Below are 19,259 nucleotides of genomic sequence, written 5' to 3'. Positions count from 1 at the left end.
TCTGAGTTCGAGGCCAGCCTGGTCTACAGAGTGAGTTCCAGGACAGCCAGGGCTACACAGGGAAACACTGCCTCGAAAAACAAAAACAAGTATTTACTTTTAAAAATAAGCATAGTAATAATTAAAAAAAAAATCCCATCTTTGTCTGAGTAAAGGTCTGTGAAAGAATTTCCCGGGCAGCAGAGCTACCCTTTCGAAGCGCTCAGCTTCCTCAGGATAAGGAGCCTCAGAATCCCAGCTGCCCATTCATAGCACCCTGGGGAACGTTCAGAGCAGAATCGATGCTCCGTCCCACCCTAAGCCCAGTGGTGGGAATTGACAAAGCCCTCAGTGGCTCTCCACAGCGCTGGCCCGAGACACATCCATCTCCGCTGGACTGCGGTTGAGAAAATGCCAAGTTGATAGCTCCCCGAGGACTCAGAAACCACATAAATGGTCAAGCCCTGGGGGAAGGAGGGATGTGGAGTGCGCAAAGGTTGACTTGGTTCCGCGGTTGAAAAACCGCTGACAGCCAAGTCCACCTGGAGAGTGAAGAGAAGGGGTGAGGCAGGAAGGTTTGCTCCGGAAGCTTTCAATGGAGGACTTGCAGACTAGGGGTTGCCAAGGGCTCCTCAGCCCGCTCGGAGTGTGTGGCACAGCAGGTGAAAAGCCGTTAGGGTGCGGCTGCTCAGCCGTTTTTTGAGTTACGGGGCTAAGGGTATAGCAGAGAGGCCTGGTGTGAGCCCTGTGGGTAGGGAGGTGCAGGGAGGGAGAGGCCACTCTACTTACAGGAGGAGGTGGATGCTTGGGAAATACCTGGCTGAGAGCTCAGGCAGGAGTCTCAGTCTCCTGCCAATTAAAATCTAGGAAAATAGTCTGACACCGCCACCGTGCGTCCATTTCTGGTTTTGCGTACAAGGAGTCCTTGCATTTGAGGACAAAGGGTGCTGTTACTGGCTCTGATCAACAGAGGGCGCGACCGCTAGTTCGGCTTGGTCTCAGTTTGCTTGTAACCCACTAAAATTGCGCGGATCTGAACTAAACGGATTTACAAATCTGTTCATGACTGGAAATTTCTAGTCCTTGTCCCGAAGACCCAGAGCATACAAATGAATTTTCTTGGGCAGGTGTGTCCCTCAGGGCATTCACTTGGGGAGGCTGGAGGAGGCAGGAAGGTTGGAGTGGGCTAATAGATCCCCTCTATTTTGGGGTTCTGGACACTTCTATTGGAAAGGGATTTGATGGCAGGTGATAACAGTTGAATAGGAGTTTGCTAAGACAAGAAAAAAAATAAAAGGAAGAAATATTAGCATTTAAGATAACCAGGAAAAGAATTATATCCAGACTCTTTACACACAGTTGCAACATCTGCAACACCTTTGATCTCTGGCAATCCTTAGTGTGGCCTTCCTTTAGACAGATTTTCACCTTTGCTGGGTAGGAGTGCTCAGAGAGACAGGTCTGAAGTCCTGAGCAAGCTGTTTAGTGCCAGATGGAGAATCGGACCCTGGAAGTTCTTCTCTGTGCCCTGGCACTCACAGCTGAAATGCCCCTTAAATACTCATGTGACCTAAAGATTCCTACGCATTCTTCAAAACCCACTTCTCCCTCAGACCTAGGGGTCCAAGCTCCAGCACTCCTCCCTCAGACCCAAAGGTTCAGACTCCAGCACTTCTCCCACAGACATAGGACTCTAAGCCCAACCTCCGCCCACAGACTCAAGAGATCCAAGGCCCAGCCTCCTTCCACAGACTTGGAGGTCCAGGGCCCAGCCTCTTCCCACAGATTTTGAGATCCAGGACCCAGTCTCTTTTCTCAGACCCAGAGGTCCAGGACCCAGCTTCCTCCCTCAGATTCAGAGGTCCAGGGCCCAGGCTCCTCCCATAGACTTGGAGGGACAGGTCCCTAGCCTCCTCCCTCAGATCTAGGGACCAGGTCTCTCCTTTTCATCTTCCTGCTGTGATCCATGGTTGTGTGCAGTCCATGGACCTATGAGGAACTGGGTTGTGGGGAGCAGGGCTTAGGGAGCAGGGAGCCTTGGTCTGGTGCTGTTACATTTATTGGATCTCAGAGGCCAGCACAATGGCAGAGCAGGCGGGAGCCAAGCTGGTGGACTGGGGCGTCATGCCTTCTTACTGCTGAGCCTAGAGCAGAGATAGAAGTACAATGTAGACACAGGGCAGTTCAGGACAGTAAAAGCTCCAGGGCCAAATGAAGAGAGACAGGAGAGACAGAGCCCTCCCACCCCGTCTCCCCCTCACCTTGTTGAAGAAGTAGATGGAGGCTAGGATGGTGAACACGGCCATGGCCAAGGTCACATTCTGGGGGAGGAGGTCAGGAGTCAGCTCCCTCCCCTCCCTAGCCCCACCCCTGCCCCAGCCCCTTCACCTGTCCTCACTTCCTGCAAGTTCATAGCCATGGGTCCTAGCCGCACAGCACTTGGCCTCCCTCACCCAGACCTCGGAGTCAGACAGGAAAGAGGCTCCGAGAATGGGAGGGGGTTGTCGGGGAGACCAGAATGGTGACCATGGAGACCAGGGAAGGGCATTTTGGGTAGAAGAGACACTCACACTGGGGATTGGTGGGGAAGGGGATGTGGGTGTGTAACGTCACTCATGGTACCTAAATCCAGCATGAAGACCTATGAGATTGGAGAGTACGGACCTGGATCCCCACACTGGGTTCTCTTTTCTTCCCTAGAGTGTTCTGGGGAGCCATGGGAGAGTTGTGAGCAGGGAAGGAACAGATTGGCTCTGGTATGTTGAGGCAGGAGAATGACTGAGGTGTGAAGATGGGGTCCAGTGGTACAGGCAAAATGGCACCCTTGTTTCTGCCTGATGCAAGGGTGGGAACTAACAGTCAGGACTTAGCCTAGAATTTGGTCCCCCAGCTTGTGAAGGTGGCAGAATGTTCATCGTGCTGTGAAGCCTGGTGCTGGTGGGTGGCAGCTTCTGACCTCTGGACCACAGAGACAGCAGCAAGGCACTTTGACTGTGACCACTCAGTGTTCTTTGTAGGTTCCTGACTCCTCTTTATACCTTTAAAATGACTTTCCAGGTTATTAGAGGTACAGAGGAGAGGGGAGATACGTGTGTGTGTGTGTGTGTGTGTGTGTGTGTGTGCGTGTGCGTGTGCGTGAAACTGCCTCCACCCCCTGCTGATGGCTACCAGCTGTGCACAGAGGAATGCACCACTGGAGGGGCCCGCTCTTTGCAGTGATACCTCAGGCTGGACACTGAGAGGGGGACACACATGGTGAGAAGCCACCTGGGGTGATGCCAGTGCGGGCTTAATCCCAGCTCTGACACCTGCCAGTGGAATGACCTTCGGTGAGTCACAAAGATGTCTTCGCTATTTTTAAAGTAATCCCCAGCAAAGGAGCTCGGGGGTGGCTCAGTGGGTAAGTACTTAAGCGTGAGGACCTAAGTTTGATTCCCTAGCTCGCCTATAAAAAGCCAGGCATGGTGCTTGTGCCAGCCACCTCGGCACTCGGAGGTAGAGACAGGAGAATTCCTGGGGCTTGCTGGCCAAATCAGTGAACTCCAGGTTCAGTGAGAATGATCACAATAGGTGAAAAGCAATCAAACAAGACCTTTGGCTTTGACCTCTGACCTCTACACAGAGGAGCACTTCTGTTTGTGGTGCAGGTGTTTCTGCAGTCCAGGGTGGGAAGATGGCTCAAGAGGCTCACAAAACTCAAGACATTTTTCCAGATTCACCCATTATAGAAGACGTAGGTGGTTGCTGGAGCGAAGACTCTTAAAAAAAAAAAAAAAAAAAAAAAAAAAAAGATTTATTAGTTTAGTATGTATACAGCATTCTGTCTGCACGTATGCTTGCAGGACAGAAGAGGGCACCAGATCTTATGGTTATCTCTCTAGATGCTTGTGAGTCACCATGTGGTTGCTGGGAATTGAACTCAGGACCTCTGGAAGAGCAGCTGGTGCTCTTAACCTCTGAGCCATCTCTCAGGCCCCCAAGAGAAAATTCTTAAGTGGAACTGCCTTTGAGGTGTACAGAGGACCCCGGCAACACATCTGTCTTCCTTGCATCATCTGTCTAGAACTTTCCGGTGCAGCAGCTGCTTTTGAGTCACAATCCCGTGAGAGACTCCAATAAACTAACTGCTTCACCATGCTGGACATGGAGTAAATTCTTGGGTTATCAACACTGCTGTTCTTTTTGGATTGAAGTCATCTTCAGCTAGAAAGTGCATAGAGAGTTCAAAGGCAGCCTGAGACAATGAGACACTGTTACTAAGTGAATAAACTAATAAATAGAATAAAGATGAAGGGCTGTTGAGAGAGTTCAGTGGGGAGTCTGTTGGCAAGGCTAATAACCTGAGTTTATGTCTCCAAACTCACAGAACTGACAAGTTCTCCTGTGACCTCTGCATGTGCACTGTGGCATCTGGGAGCCCCCACTTCACAAGTGTAATACATTTTTTTTTTCATGAAGAAAAAGAATGAACATACGGGGCTGGAGAGATAGCTCAGCAGGTAAGAGCACTGACTGCTCTTCTAGAGGTCCTGAGTTCAAATCTCAGTACAGTGGCTCACAACCATCTGTGATGGGATCTGATGAGCTCTTCTGGGTGTGTCTGAAGGCAGCTACAGTATACTCATATAAAAACACACATATATTCATAGAGAGAGGCAGGGACACAAGATTATGTCACCCAATGGTGATGTGACAGCTGAGGGAAAGTGGCACAGCTGGCCTTGAAACTGGAGTTGTGGAACACATCTCCAAGAGGCGGGAGGGGCAGGGAGTGGGGTTCTACTTTATAGCTGGTAGTGGAAGTGTGATGTGAGGACATCTTGATTTCCAGCCAGTCACACAAACTGTGGACCTGGGACCTCCAGGGCAGCTTGGGGGTCATGGGTCCTTTGCCACTGCTTAGTCAATCATTACAGCAGCAGGGAGTGAGGATCCCAGGAGACAGAGCCACCATCTGGGGGGGGGCAGAATTTGCTCCCCACTCCATTTTGTTCTTTGGGATTAACATTTTTTTTTTTTTGAGACAGGGTCTTACACTATGTAACCTTGGCTGTCCATACACTAAGCTGGCCCTGAGCTCAGAGATCCACCTAGTCTCTGTCTCCTGAGTGCTAGGATTAAAGGCAGGCCTGGTTGGAATTAACAGAATCTTTGCAGCCATGGTGATACTCGGCTGCTATCTGAGCATTTGGGAAGCTGAAGTTGCGGTGTTGGGAGTTCTAGCCAGCCCAGGCTACAGTGAGTTCAAGGCTAGCCTGGGCAATGTAGTTCAATTCTGTCTACAACATTTAAGAAGGGGAATGGGTGTTGTAGCTAAAGATGTAATATACAGCACTTGTTTAGCATGTGTGTAAATGCTAGTAGTATTAAACAAGACCCAGCTGCTTTGGGCTGCCTTTGCTGAGGACCCGGGCTGTTTCCAGAACTCACACAGTAGCTTACCACCATCTATAACACCAGTTCCAGAGGATCCAATGCCCTTTTCTGGTCTCCACGGACACTTCATGCACATACATAGAAACACAAAATACAAATAAAATCATGGCTGGATATAGGAAGCACACCTTGAATCCCAGCACTTGCGAGGCTGCGAATTCACTCTGTGAATTTGAGGACAGCCTGGTCTACATAGTGAGTTCTAGGACAGCTAGGGCTACACAGTGAGATCTTGTCTCAAACCACCACTTCAAACAAACAAATACTCCAAAGTAAACAGCTAGATTCCCTCCTGAGCTAAGCCCTCCCAACTCGACCCATGAAGCCCATGAGCAATGACAACTGTCTTAGGATGTTCAGCTTGGGGCTAGGGAGGTGGTTCATTGGCATGTCTGCCCCACAAGCAAGTTGGGGACTGAGTTCATCTCCCCAATACCCGTGTGAAAGACCTTGGCATGGCAGCTTGTAATTGCAATCTTAGAGCTTGTTGAAGTTGAGACAGGAGGATTCCTGGAGCTTGGTCTATTCTGAATCAGCAAGTTCCAAGATAAGTGAGAGAACCTGTCTCAGAGACTGTTTGAACAAGACACCGGACATCTGGCCTCCACACACATGAACACACACATAAATCACTAAATTTTAGGGTCATTTGTTATGTGGTCATCAACACAACTTCCTAACAGCTCCTCTCTGCAAATGGGTGGTCTTAAGTGCTTAATGCACTTTGACCTTGTCTGATCGGTTTTGTGAGATGAAGGCACACAGAGGTACAGTATCGTGCCTAATACTATACACCTTGTAATTGTGCGAGCATCGAACCTAGTCCGTCTGACTTCTGGCTTGAGAATTTGGCTGCAGGGCCCTGTTGGCTTTAACCAGGTGTATGCAGTGTGGAAAAAACAAAATTTTCAAAAAGTCCAAGGAGGCCTCAATAAATCCTGACATTTTAGGAAAACCAGGAGCCATGGAGAGGCCTGGGGGTTAGGCAGGGGGTGTCCCTGTAACTACCTCTCCGCTTTGCCATTTCCTACATATCTCCTCAGGTAAGTCAGTAATCCTGTTGTGCCTCGGTTTCCCTGTCAGCACAGTTATAGATGCTGGTGGCCAAATGGGCATCTCCTGGGGGGTCTGTGAAGATGAACTAGGTTAATCCCAGGCCTCCTCAGTGCTGGGGAACGTGCTGGGGCCTGCAGGGCTTGCAGGGGGCTGAGTCTGAGGCTAATGAGCAGGTGAGGCCACAGCACAGACGGAGGCTGAGCTCAGCGTCTGCTCTCTGTGGAAATGGCTGAGCCCGGGTCTCAGGGCCACACCGTCGGACCCTTGCTGCTGCTGCTGTTGCTGCTGCTGCCCCGGGCCCTGCCGGAGGGGCCCCTGTTATTTGTGGCTCTGGTGCGAAGCCCCCCGACCCCACCTGACCCACCCTCTACCTTCCAAGTCAGTCCTGACCTGGTTCTCCAACATCCCCAGGTGTTCCGACATGGCGACCGGGCCCCACTGGCCTCCTACCCCACAGATCCACACAAGGAGGCTGCCTCCACCTTGTGGCCTCGAGGCTTGGGCCAACTGACTAAGGTGAGGAGGGAGATGGGGTGAGAAAGAGGGCTAGGGGTCAGGCGATGAGGGTCTGCTGAGGCCCCACTCTGTCCCCAGGAGGGGATCCGCCAGCAGCTGGAACTGGGCCGATTTCTGAGGAGGCGTTACAAGGCTTTTCTGAGCCCTGAGTACAAGCGCGAAGAGGTACTTTGTTGACCTTTGTCCCCAGAGCCCCCTTTGGTCTTCACCTCTTGTCTTTGATCTCCATCTATTTGACCTGCACCCCTGTGGGCTTCTAAGTCAGTAGGGAATCCATACCGACCTCTGATCTCTCAAACTATCTGTCTTACCACTCACTGGACCTCAACCTCTGTCTTGATTTCCAACTGCCCCATCCTGACCTCCTGACCTTTGAACCCGACTGTCTTTGATGCTTGCTTTGCCCACCTGATGTCTATTAGGGGGTGGGGTTTCTTGGTAAGGATCTGGACCTGCGCATGCTTGGCAAGCCCTCCACCACTGAGTACCACCCCCATTTCCAACCTCCAACCTTTGCTCCCTACCATCAGCATTTTGACCTTCCTTTTCTGTCTTCTCACTTCCTTTGGCTGGCCCCTGACTTCTCTGAGGACTGTGTAATCAAATTTAGTATTCAGATCCCACCTTCTACATCTTGATCTCTTACTCCCAGTCCCCTTGATCTGATCTCAGTAGACCCCAGCAGTCCAACACATCACTCAACTCTGACCTTTGATCCCAACTTCCAAAGCTGAAAGTTAGACACATGAACTCACCTTGAGTTTTGACCCTGAATGCCTGTCCTTTGACCCCCCCTTCCTGACCTTTAACCTTACGCACTCCAAACTAAGTCTGAAGTTTTTGATTTGAGACCCTGCTGACCCTTGGCCTGTCCACCTGCTCTGCTGCCCTCATCCACCCCAGGTGTACATCCGCAGCACAGACTTTGACCGGACATTGGAGAGTGCACAAGCCAACCTGGCTGGGCTCTTCCCTGAGGCTGCCCCTGGAAGTCCTGAGACTGACTGGAAGCCCATTCCAGTGCACACAGTGCCTGTGTCTGAGGACAAGGTCAGGGGGCTTCATCTGGTGGGAGAGACAGAAGAATCTTGAGTTTAATCTCATTCTGGGAACCTTAATGAGACTTTCTCAAAATGAAAAAAACAAAAATCCAACCAAACAACAGTTTAACAAGAGGAGTGGAAAGTAGTATAGGGGTAGACCCCCTAGCTTAGAATCCTCTAGTGAGGAGGGGCTGGGAGTGTGGCTCAGTGGTAAACTACCTACCTAGCATCCCCTAGGGAGGAGCTGGGGGGTGTGGCTTAGAGGTAGAAGGATTCCCTAGCCTGTGCAAGGTTCTGGGTTCTATAACCAACACCACACATACAAAAAAGGATGGAAATAAAGCCCAATACTGAGCTGGAGAGCGGAAGAGGCAGCTCCAAGCTAGTGGATCCGTTTCTGGAAGCCCAGAACAGCTGAGATCAGAAAGGTTATCCCTGGTAGAGCTAGCTGTCCAGACTTGGTAAGCTGCCACCCCTGCCCAGCACAGCTGGATAACAGGGGAAACTGGGAGAGTCGAGGGCCAGAAACCACGGCCCCATGGCCAACTGTGAGACCCCAGACTTTGCTGCTGCCTTCCCTGAACCTCAGTTTTCCCCAGTTGCTGAGGTTCCCCATGCGCAGCTGTCCTCGATACCATGAGCTGTTACGAGAGTCCACGGAGGCAGCTGACTACCAGGAGGCCCTGGAGGGCTGGACGGTGAGTGCTGGTGTGGGCTGGTGTGGCTGGGCACCAAGCAACGACTGGTAGGCTCACCCAGCCCTGTATCTCCACTCAGGACTTCCTGACCCGCCTGGGCAACTTCACTGGGCTGTCCCTGGTTGGAGAGCCACTCCGTAGAGCATGGAAAGTTCTGGATACCTTGATCTGCCAGGTGAGTCCTTTTCTCCCCTCTCCCATCTGGGGAATTTCAAATATGCACTTGTCCTAGTTGTTTTATCAGGGCAAGAGATTTAGCTCTGCGTACCCTGGTTTCCCCATCTGCATGGTGGGGATAGTGACAGGCTGGTAAGATGGTGGCATAGTATATATATGTATATATAAAATCTCCTTTCCTGGTACCATTTCATTGGATCTTTCTAGAAAACCGAATGTCAGATTCCAAGGCATCTCTGGTCCCACAGGGCTTGGTAAGGACTCTGGTCTGGTACTTGGTCTGGCTCATACTGTGGTGAGCTGATCTTTGAGGGGTTTGAATGAGGGCCAGGGTCTGGAGGGTTGGCTGGCTGTAAGGTGCTTGCCACACAAACATGAGGAATTTAGATCACCAGCACCTACATGAAAAAGCTGGGTGCAGCAGGTCACACGGAAATCCTGCTGATGAGGCTTTGACAGGAAAATCCTGGGGTTCAGTAGCCAGCCAACCTGGTCTACTTGTTGAGTTCCAGGCCAGTGAGGCTCTCAAACAAACGAGGTGGGCCAGGCTTGAGGAACATAAGCAGATAACCTCTAACCTAGGTGTACACACACCCCCCAAAACAAATGGGGGGGTGACCGAGGACTCCCACTTGAGACCCTTTCTCTCTCCACCCTCAGCGTGCCCATGGTCTTGACCTTCCATCCTGGGCCTCTCCAGATGTCTTGAGGACTCTATCACAAATTTCTGCTCTGGATATCAGGGCCCATGTGGGCCCACCCCGAGCAGCAGAAAAGGCCCAGCTGACAGGGGGTAAGGTGTGGGGTCTGTGGGCTTGGGGGAGCTGGTTTGCAGGTGGAGGGGACATCTACATACTCTCTTCCCCGTCTGTCTCTCAGGGATCTTGCTGGATGCCATTCTCAGCAATTTCTCCCGGGCCCAGCGCCTTGGGCTGCCCCTCAAGATGGTCATGTACTCAGCTGTGAGTCCTTGGGAAGGGCAGGCACTGCTGCATGAGTGACAGGGGTTGTGGTGGTGGCGGTCAGACTACAGTGGCTATGCAATCTCAGTCTCCTGCCTTGTCTCACCCTTATCTCCTACAGTACTTAGACTGCAGCATTAGAAACACAGTAAAGATGAGGGAGGGGGTCAGAGAAGCAAGACTTTAGTCCTGAAAGGACTGACTATAGAATGGGAACTGCCCAGTCACAATTTGCACGTTTGGACAATCATTATAGAATGCCTATGATGTGAATGGGAGTGGTCTGGGATTACTTCTAACTGGAGACAATCTAGGTGCTGGGGTTCTGATTTAGCTTCCATCCCTGGAAATTCTCTTCAGCATGACAGCACCCTGCTGGCCCTCCAGGGGGCCCTGGGCCTCTACGATGGGAACACTCCACCTTACGCTGCCTGCATGGCTTTTGAATTCCGGGGGAGCTCCAGGGAACCCGAGGAGGAAGATGGAGAGTGAGGATGGGTGATGGCTTGGTGTTGGGTGGATGGGCTCTTCTTAGGATGGGGAACTAGTGATGCTACTGTCCTTTCCACCTCCAGGAATGTCACTGTCTCTCTCATCTACCGCAATGACACCTCCCGCCCACCCCTGCCACTCAGGGTCCCTGGGTGCCCAGCTCCCTGTCCACTCGGGCGCTTCCAGCAGCTGACAGCTCCAGCCCGGCCTCCAGCTCATGGGGCCCCCTGCCATGGTTCTTATGAGCCTGCCAGCCCCCCAGGTGACAGCCCTCTACGCTGGGGTGGGAGTGGGGAGTTCCCAAGGCCTGGGATTCACGACCCCCATGTTCTTCCTGCAGCCACGGTGCCCCTGCTGGCCGGAGCTGTGGCTGTGCTGGCTGTGCTAAGCCTGGGGCTTGGCCTTCTGGCCTGGAGGCCCAGATGCCTGCGGGCCCTGGGAGGGACTGTGTGAGGGGGGATGAATAGACCCAAAAATACCCCCTGAGCTGACACTGGATCCCAACACGTGTGCTCACTTGCTGCTCTGGCTTGTCACTTACTGTGCTCATGCGCGTGTGGGGATGAAGGCTGGGTGGGCCTCAAGCATTATGCTCGATTGGACACTGCAATCAGGTGCTGTACATACAGGTGTCGGGGCTCACAATAAGCATGTGTGCAGGTGGGAACCTGTAGTCTGAGAGCACACAGGACTGAATTGCCTTAAGCAACTCTACCCCTGGTATTACTTCTTACTGGTAGCAGAACAGATGGTGATAGGGAATCTCCCAGGGCATCGTCTAAGGTAACCAGTGTCTTTGTAAGCTTCATACTTACCACTATGTTAAGCCCTCCCTCAAGTGGAGGGCTTAACTCCTTCTACTAAAGAGCAGCCTACCAGCAGCCACCGTGTCATTGCCATCACCTGGAGCCCCATGCCCATTGCCTTGTGTTCATCATTCCCCAGAGCCCCCCAGCCAACACTGGGAAAGCTAAGAGGCGTTCCCTGTCTTGAGAGGTTTCCTATCTGGGGGAGGTACATCAAGACCTAAGAGCCTAAGGAACATACCCTGGAATCCAAGTACAGCTTGAACTAGAGGGTCTGATCAAATGCAGGCTCTGAGGTAGGGGATAAGGCCAGCCAGTGGCTGTGACTGGCCCCCACCAGCCCACCTTTCCTCACCAGACCGCTGGAGTATCCTCTGGAAACAGGCCAAAGGTGGGCAAGTGCGCCTGTGCCTCACCTGCTCTGGACCCAGCTCATCACCCAGATTCTACCCACGCCGGAACCGAATCAAACAGCACACCCTACAGAGGGCAATGAACCAGCCATTTAATAGAAACTCACGAAGGCAGAAGTTCCAGGGCTGCCCACCTCGCCCCTCCACTAAATCCAGATCTGCATTGGCCAAGGGCCATCTGTGCAGCCAGGGAGACCAGACCCAGCTGGAAGGTGCTTCAAAAGGGAAGGGCATGGTTAAAAGAAAACGGGGACAAGGTCCCCAAAGCAAAATCTTTACAAAAGGGGGTTCTCCTCTCCCCAAAACCAAAGTGTCACATAAGCTCAAAATAAAATATAAAGTAAAAATGCTGCATTAGAAAAGTTTGCAATGTTAAGCCTTTACACTAGGGAGACTGGCCCTACAGTGTCAAACATCCAGTAAAAGGCCATGGAAGTGCGGCCTATACCTAAAATACTATGTAAGTGTTGCATTGAAAAAGTAAAAAATTCAAGATGGCCTGTATGTAGTGCTTTGGGGTCCATGTGGAGGCAGAGGGGTGGGGACCCTGATGTGGCCACACATCTTAGCATGGCCTTAAGCTTCAACTCAAGGGGATTAATTCCAGGGCCATAAGCACCCTAGATTCACAACCAATAGCCACCTGTGGCTCACTTTCCACATGGATGGTGTGGCTAGGAACATGCACACTTCTCTTTGGGGCCACCGAGCTTGGCATTAAGTGCTGTAGGGTGGGAATGTGGGGACGATGCGCCCCAAGCTGCTTCCTAGTCACCTGGGTTACAGGCAGCCTCTCTGCAATTCTCTTTCCCACCTTTGACCCTGGGGTGTAAGTGTCTTCTTGACATCAGACCAGGACTTAGTCATGACGCACCGGTTGCTCTTCCCCACAGGCCTGGTCGGAGTAAGGGGGTGGTGGGGGCTGCTCCTCATTCAGCCCATAGTTGGGGTGGCCGCGACTGCGCTTGGCTTCTTTGATGTAGAGTTCTAGGAGTACCTTGGTGGGCTGTCTGTCTACTTGCTCCCGGGGTACACCATGGCTGAGCAGCCAGCCTAGGAGGTCCTTACGAGTTGGGTTGGGCCCCAACATGAGCTTGGTGCGGCCTGGATGGCTCTGGCGCCAGAGCAGACCCACATCAGCAATGGTCTGGATCTCCATCACAGCCTCCAATACAGTCATGCCACGTACCAGCAGGCTGACCAATGAAAGCCGCAGCTCAGAGGGTGCCGCTGTGAGCAGGCGCCGCTGCAGGCCTTGAGTGAAGGCCACATCCTCTGGGGCCAGGTCCACAGGCCCTTCTGGGTCAAGGTAGATCCACTCAATCATGCCCAGCTCACGCACCAGCTGGATGCCTTCCTCCATGGTGGTCCAGGGCCTGAAGGGTAACTCAGTGGCCTCAAAATGCAGGGAGGATTCCCAGCGCTGACGCCAGGCCTGCAGCAGCCAGCTCAGGAGAGTCTGGCAGCCAGCCCCCCGCAGGGCCTTGCAGCGGTAGTTAAAGATGGCATCATGGGTGAGGTCACCCAGCAGCCCCAGCTCTCCGGAATTCAGGGAGAGGGCAGGGCCTCCCTGGTCATACACCCGCAGGATCCAGGTGACCATGAGCTCATTGGGGTTCTGCTTGAAACGCCGTGAGATAGCCAACAACTCCGTGTACGTGTAGTAGCGGTCCCCCCGGCCTATCTGGGTGGGCACCAGCACTCTCTCGGCCATGGCCCTCAACAGTCTCAAGGTAAGAATAGCAAGAGGGCTAGAAGCAATGCTGTCGTAGAGGCTGCAAAAAGACACAGGGCAAGCTGGTAGGTGACAAAGGGCTACACTCCCACCCAGCATCCTCCTAGAATGGAAACCCCTCAGACTCCTGGATGTCAAAGGTCCTGGAGGCACAACATATCACCATGGTGGTCAGAGCCCAGTGCTATATACATCATGGGGGTTCCCAAGAGCGGCATGACAGAGATATCTCTTAGCAATCTGGTCTAGCTTCTTCAACCACTCTTTTGTGTAAACCAAGTTCACGTGATTAGCATTAGAATCCTACTCCAGACACTCTTTCTGCTCTTACCTGAAGGGAAGTAGGCTATTTGTAGAAACCACCTATAGGCAGGAAGGAGAGGGGACAGAGGTTGGCAAGGGACATGAAGACCATGGCACCCCCCTATTCATTCCTCCTTGTAGTCAGGACCCCTCAGACCCCAGGGTGTCAAAGGTCCCTGGGGGCACCATGTCTTCAGGATGATCAGAGCCCAGTGCTGGACATCAAGGGGGTCCCCAAGCATACACACTGACAGCACAGAGTCTAAACTGAGCTGTTTGTACTAGCACTTTAGGCAGCGCTCTGCTTACCCGGAGGGAAGTCTGGTTGTCTGAAGGAACCGCGTCTGTCTGTTGGCAGGAGGGAGAGGAGAAAGGCTGGCGAGACTCACAAAGACCACAGCTTCTCCATCCATTCCCTTTGTAGCCAGGGCCCCTCAGACCCCAGGGTGTCAAAGGTCCCTGGGGGCACCATGTCCTCAGGATGGTCAGAGCCCAGTGCTGAACATCAGAGGGGTCCTGGTAATATTAATACCCTCCCTTTCTAAGGTCCTAGGGCCATGTGAAGTCCCAAGGGGGACAGTATAGTCCAGTGTTCAGAAATCCACCCAAGAGAATGGCTGACACTTGGTTTCAGAGAACCCAGGACCCTTAGGGGTAACACTTCCCTGTTTCCTTGCTTAAGACAGTCTATGTGGGCAAAGTTGGCCTTTATATTTCCAAGTTGCTTCTACCTCCCAAGGTAGAAGATTTCTGATACAATCTATACCCCCCGCCCCCAACCTTACTCACTTATTTTTGTATGTAGTCCAGTCTGGATGTTAACTCAGGATCCTCCCGCCTCAGCCACCTGGAATGTTGGGATTATAGGCAGGTGCCACAATTACCCCTCAATTGTCCACACTGACCTGCATGCTGTAGACTGAGGTTGCTGTGTCCTTGGGAATGTGAGGCAAATGAGACAGAGACTGGTCTTGGTCTCATGGCTCAGCCCTAGGACTGTTTGGAATTTCCAGGGTAGAGTGAACAAGTTCCTAAGTGGCTTCTGCCCTGTTTCCCCCTAAACCAACTCTTCAACCTGCCTGAGTTTGAGGTAAGCACCACCGTTCCACCCTGCAACTTGGGGGAAGTAATGACTTTGCATTCTGCAAAAAATGGACACCTGCTTAAGACCCTGGTGAGATGTGGTGAACTCATTTGCTTCAAATACCGGCCCCCTTCTCCTTTACCCTACAGTCTTGTTTTATTTATATATATATATATATATATATATATATATATATATATATATATAGCACAGGCTGGCCTTGAACCCTATAGTTGTTGGTTGATTAAATCCAAATTATAGAAAGTAATTCCTCTCCAGCTCTCTGTACCTTTTCAGTTCACATCTTTGCCCAGTCCACAGAGACTCTGTGTGTTCAGTGCTATGCAGCGCGCTTTGTTATTAGCCCAAGCCCAGTATGGTCAGATAGAAAACATCCTAAGGTCAACAGTGGAGCCACTGTTTTCCCTGTTCCCAACACCCAAGAAACAAGGAGACATTCCCCTTTAGCGGAGAACTTGTTCTTTTTAGATAACACACATGCTTGTCTTCTGTTAAATCTTGTTATTTTAATAATGGAACCTATGTAAATTCAAGGTTCTTTAAAAAAAAAAAAGTATCCTTTTTTTTTTGGTACAATTATTTGCTAGGCCCTAAGCGATGTTCAAAGGCACACTGTCTTCAGTCCACAAATCCAGTGGGCAGGCGCTAATGCTGATATTTTGTTCTCTACTGAGTTTGAAAATTTGGTCCTTTCTGTACATTACCCAGTCCTTACCCTTAGAAGACAGAAAATACTGCCACCCTCTCTATGTAACTGTACAGAGGACTAAGGTACCTGCCCTTGATGTGTCTGCTCCATTCAGCACCCAGGTTTATTGAGGTGGTTTACTGACTGGCATGGAGTTATGAACAGCAAGGTCTGGGATCTTTACCAACACCTGACTGATCCCATTTAAGTTACGAGTTTTAATATGTAATACCCTATAATTGCGGGTTCATTAAATAAAACTTATAGAAAGTAACTGAAAAGGAAGGCATACTATTTTAAGTGTGGATAGATTAAAAAGTAAAGGTTCTTACCACAGTAAGATGATGATGGATGGCTACGTGGCTTCAAGATACACCTGTAACACCGAAAGGACTTGGTGAGGGTTATGTGTGGGGACAGCCCACAGGTACAGAACATCAAATTTAGAGGTCCTCAGATCTCCAGGTGTCAAAGGTCCTGGAGGGGCACTGTGTCCTCAAGGATGTTTGGAGCCCAGTGCTAAACATCACAGGAGCCTCAGGCCTTCTGCAATGTCAAGGCTACTTGCCTTCAGGGATGGTGGCCAAGCTAACACAATAGAAAAGATTGACAAACACAAAATCCACTAGATGCTCCAAGTTCCCCAGTCCAGTAGGTCCATAGAGATTCCCTATGGACATGATGTTCTGTCTTGGCTCGTAACCTTGAAAAACACAACCTGCAAAGACACACATCCTTCTGAGGAGCCTGGTGGGAGAACGAAGGGGGTTCTACAGAGCAAAATGCAAACAAGCAAAACCCTGCTGAGATTTTATATATATAATATAGGCTTATATACATATATTTATATAAATAAATAAATGGAAGGCCCAGTGACTTACTCAGCCAGATTTGAACCACCCTGTGAAAGTCGTCTGGGAGATGTCTTAGCAAGGAACACAAAGAGAACAGTAGGATCCCAAGAGGAAAGAGTCTAATCAAGTGTGATAATGGCATTGACCAGTAAGTAGGCAGAAAAAGATTGGTTTAGAGGCAAAGGTGTGGTTAAAATATTTTGTGAGAAATATGTAATTTACTTGAGTAGCTGAGCCGAAAATGCTTGTACCATCAGGCCCTACAACAAGACCATCCTGTAGCCATTGTATTAGTATTCTTGCAGGTGAACAAAGGCCTGGCTCCCTTCCTCCTCGTCTACTCCTACCTGCTGCTCCGAAGCAATCCAGTCCTCCACGTGCACTCACTTCCGCCTTGGTAACTCCGTATCGTGTATCTGCCCCTACACCCCATCCTCCTCCAGCCCTCATGTGTTCTAGGTTGCACAAAATTGCCAAAATCCCACACGGGGGAGGGGCAGTGGTAGAGTTTTCCTACGGAGAGAACCTGCAGGTAGCACGGGGCTGTCACTGGGAGGAAAGATTCTATGTCACACACCCCCCTCCCTGTCGCCTAAAAAAACCCGGGAAGATGGCGGACAAGACCCGCGACGTGAGCAGCAGAAATGGCGTAGCCCGGCTAAGGCAAGACAAAGGAAGGCCTGGCCCGGCATCCCAAGCTCCACAAACCTGGCGAAAGGCATCGTCCCGAATGTACCCGCATCCGCCCCTTTGAGAGAAACCCTGGTTCCAACCCGAGCACGCCCGCGGCCCCAAGCAGCGCCCTTGAGCCCGTCCGCGCGACAGGTACACCCGTGACCAGGCCACGGACACCTCGGGATACGTGCTTCCCAGGGCGCAAAGCAGCACCGCCGACTGGAAGGCACCGAGGCCAACACCGTGGAAAAACTCACCGGGACAGACCTCACCTCACACGCGATCGCCACAGGCGCGCGCCACCGCCGCGTGTCCCCATTTATAGCGCGCGCTGCCCGTCAGCCCCACCCATCGCGCTCGCAAGGCCCCGCCTCCAGCGGCTCTTAGGCCCCGCCCTGAGGTAGTCCACACTTACGCCTGAGCCGGGGATCCCGCTTTCACGGTGGCAGGAAGAATAAACGTCTGTTGCCGTTAGGACATTCCTGATCAGGTGATAAGGTATGTTGTTCCCAAAGAGGATGAAGGGAATGAAGAACATATCTGAAAGGTTCTTCCGTTACTTCCGTCAGGCAGCTCTTAGACAGCTCCCAAGGAGAGGGCGGGACGAGAAAGCCCCCCATGGGGTGGGGGGTTTGACCAGAACCGGAAGTCCCCGGATTTGCCAGCGAGGCAGGCTAGCTGCTCTTTGCTGCAGAAGTTGGGATCCGCTAAAAGGGCCCACCAGGCAGTAGTCGCAGCTGCGGCGCGGGAGGCAGGAGCAGCACACACTGGCAGACTTTTAGGGAACCATGGGTGTGGTGTAGTTAGAGGACTGGGTTCTGTGATGTGCGGGCTCTGAGCGGGGACGCTAGGGCAGAAAAGCGGGGATTCCCTGTGCCAGAAAGAGGGCAGGTTGGGGTCTGGACCCCTGGGTATGAGGGAGGGTGGATGGTGTCTGGACCCTTGTGTATGAGGGCGTGAGGCAGGAGGGCTGGACTACTGGGTCTGAATCTGGAGGCTGAGATAAGGACTGCTGGGTCTGAGGAAGGAGGCAGAGGGTTGGACGCCCTAGGTCTGGGGGGAGGGGGGGGATAAGGCTCAGGGTTCTGAATACTTGGATGAGCTGCAAGTGGGTCCTCAACTTGAATTCATAGAACATTAAAAAAAAAAAGTGCACCTCATACCAGTTCTTTCTTCTTCAATTTGCCCTCCAAATAGTCTTTCCATGTTACACTCTTCAAGCTCTAGATTCCTTAATGTGACCTGAGTATTCTTTGTTTAGCTGGGTTGCTCATTAGGGCTCTTTCTCATTCCGCTGGGGAGACTGGCCTTGGAACCTAGTGGTCCGAAGTAAAGGGCAAGATTCTTCTCTTAGGTAAACGAGTTTCCATTATTGCTGCTGGCTCACACCAGAGGAAAGTCAATAGTTTTCTGAGACAAGGCCTCTCTCTCTAGAACAGGCTGGCCTGGAGCTCAGAAAGCTCCCTGTCTGCCTCTGTGCTTGGCTCCCGTTACCACATTGATGGTTAATATGGTCAACTTCTCCAAATCTGCCATCACCTAGGAAAGAAGCCTTGGAGCATACCTTGTGGAGAGTTATCTAGGTTAGCTTAGCCTCTGACCATGCACAGGTCATCTTAGTTGGATTAGTTGACCTGGGAAGACACACCCACTATTGGGGAACCATGGGGCTGCATAAATGGAGAAAGCTGAGCACCAGTGTAAATGTCCCTCTGACTGCAGATGCAGTGTGACCAGCAGCCTCCTCAAGCTCCTGCCTCCTTGACCCTCCCTCACCTTACCTCTCCATGTGATGAACTGCTCTTTGAACTGTGAACCTGTCCCCTTACGTGGCGTTTATCTGGGTGTTTTATCATAGCAACAGAAAAATAAGACACTTTTTCTCTTTCCCCATAGCATGGACCTCCTTACCTTCATCTATGGGCACATACATTGCATCTGTCTGCACAGTATTGACACTGTGTTTATTTGATCACTTGTAGATCTAGTATAAGATAGAGTTGTTGCTCAGCTCTGTTTAAAAATGGACGCATTTGCTTGGGGAATGTGGCTCAGTTGGTAGAGTGTCTGTTCAACATGTAGGAAGCGCTGGGTTCATCCCTAACATTAGACCAGGCATGCTTGTGCCCACCTAGAATGTCAGCAAGAGACTGAGAACTTAGGTTCCATCTTGGCTACATAGTGAGTTCCAGACCAACCTGAAATACATGAGAACACATCTAATTTTTTTTTCTTTGAAAATACAATGTGCTTATTTTAGATTTATATGTGAGTGTTTTGCTTGCATGTGTGTGCTTGGTACCCTTAGAGGTCAGATGGGA

General features: G+C 51.3%; 3 protein-coding genes, 1 long non-coding RNA gene and 4 other non-coding genes across 14 annotated transcripts in view; 1 reads left to right on the top strand and 7 right to left on the bottom strand.

Moving 5' to 3' along the window:
- Positions 1-19,259, bottom strand: part of Klk15 (kallikrein related peptidase 15) — a 642,438-nt gene that overhangs the window by 310,610 nt on the left and 312,569 nt on the right. The gene's annotated exons all lie outside the window — the stretch shown is intronic.
- Positions 2,021-2,475, bottom strand: LOC110298269. Its single transcript, XR_002378358.1, has 3 exons — positions 2,378-2,475; positions 2,241-2,300; positions 2,021-2,123 (listed from the first exon to the last, which is right to left on the bottom strand). It is a non-coding gene; the product is annotated as an uncharacterized LOC110298269 (long non-coding RNA).
- Positions 4,452-11,936, top strand: Acp4 (acid phosphatase 4; the record flags this gene model as incomplete). Its single annotated transcript, XM_021167373.2, has 11 exons — positions 4,452-4,478; positions 6,883-6,987; positions 7,066-7,152; positions 7,891-8,037; positions 8,630-8,728; positions 8,808-8,903; positions 9,566-9,698; positions 9,785-9,867; positions 10,228-10,355; positions 10,443-10,621; positions 11,524-11,936. Coding segments are annotated over 11 exons (1,497 nt in total), but the record flags the coding sequence as incomplete, so codon positions are not given.
- Positions 11,647-17,297, bottom strand: C7H19orf48 (chromosome 7 C19orf48 homolog). Of its 7 annotated transcripts, none has more exons than XM_021167375.2 (7): positions 17,196-17,248; positions 16,611-16,789; positions 15,742-15,785; positions 14,406-14,463; positions 13,926-13,964; positions 13,645-13,676; positions 11,649-13,353 (listed from the first exon to the last, which is right to left on the bottom strand). In XM_021167375.2, the coding sequence occupies exon 7, from the start codon at positions 13,290-13,292 to the stop codon at positions 12,438-12,440; it is 855 nt and encodes a 284-aa protein (XP_021023034.1). In that variant the 5' UTR covers positions 13,293-13,353; positions 13,645-13,676; positions 13,926-13,964; positions 14,406-14,463; positions 15,742-15,785; positions 16,611-16,789; positions 17,196-17,248; the 3' UTR covers positions 11,649-12,437. The 7 variants fall into 7 exon arrangements, with proteins under 7 accessions (XP_021023033.1, XP_021023034.1, XP_021023036.1 ...); XM_021167377.2 differs by having other exon boundaries at positions 16,611-16,776; positions 17,196-17,246; XM_021167376.2 differs by having other exon boundaries at positions 17,211-17,225.
- On the bottom strand, positions 13,426-13,518 carry LOC115031672. The gene has a single exon (XR_003837337.1). It is a non-coding gene; the product is annotated as a small nucleolar RNA SNORD88 (small nucleolar RNA).
- On the bottom strand, positions 13,761-13,850 carry LOC115031669. Its single transcript, XR_003837334.1, has one exon. It is a non-coding gene; the product is annotated as a small nucleolar RNA SNORD88 (small nucleolar RNA).
- LOC115031670 lies at positions 14,044-14,133 on the bottom strand. The gene has a single exon (XR_003837335.1). It is a non-coding gene; the product is annotated as a small nucleolar RNA SNORD88 (small nucleolar RNA).
- On the bottom strand, positions 15,857-15,947 carry LOC115031671. Its single transcript, XR_003837336.1, has one exon. It is a non-coding gene; the product is annotated as a small nucleolar RNA SNORD88 (small nucleolar RNA).

Source organism: Mus caroli, chromosome 7, assembly GCF_900094665.2.
Source record: "Mus caroli chromosome 7, CAROLI_EIJ_v1.1, whole genome shotgun sequence".
In the NCBI taxonomy this organism is placed as follows: Eukaryota; Metazoa; Chordata; class Mammalia; order Rodentia; family Muridae; genus Mus; species Mus caroli.
Note: the sequence above shows the minus strand (reverse complement) of the source record. Positions and strands in the feature narration are given on the sequence as shown.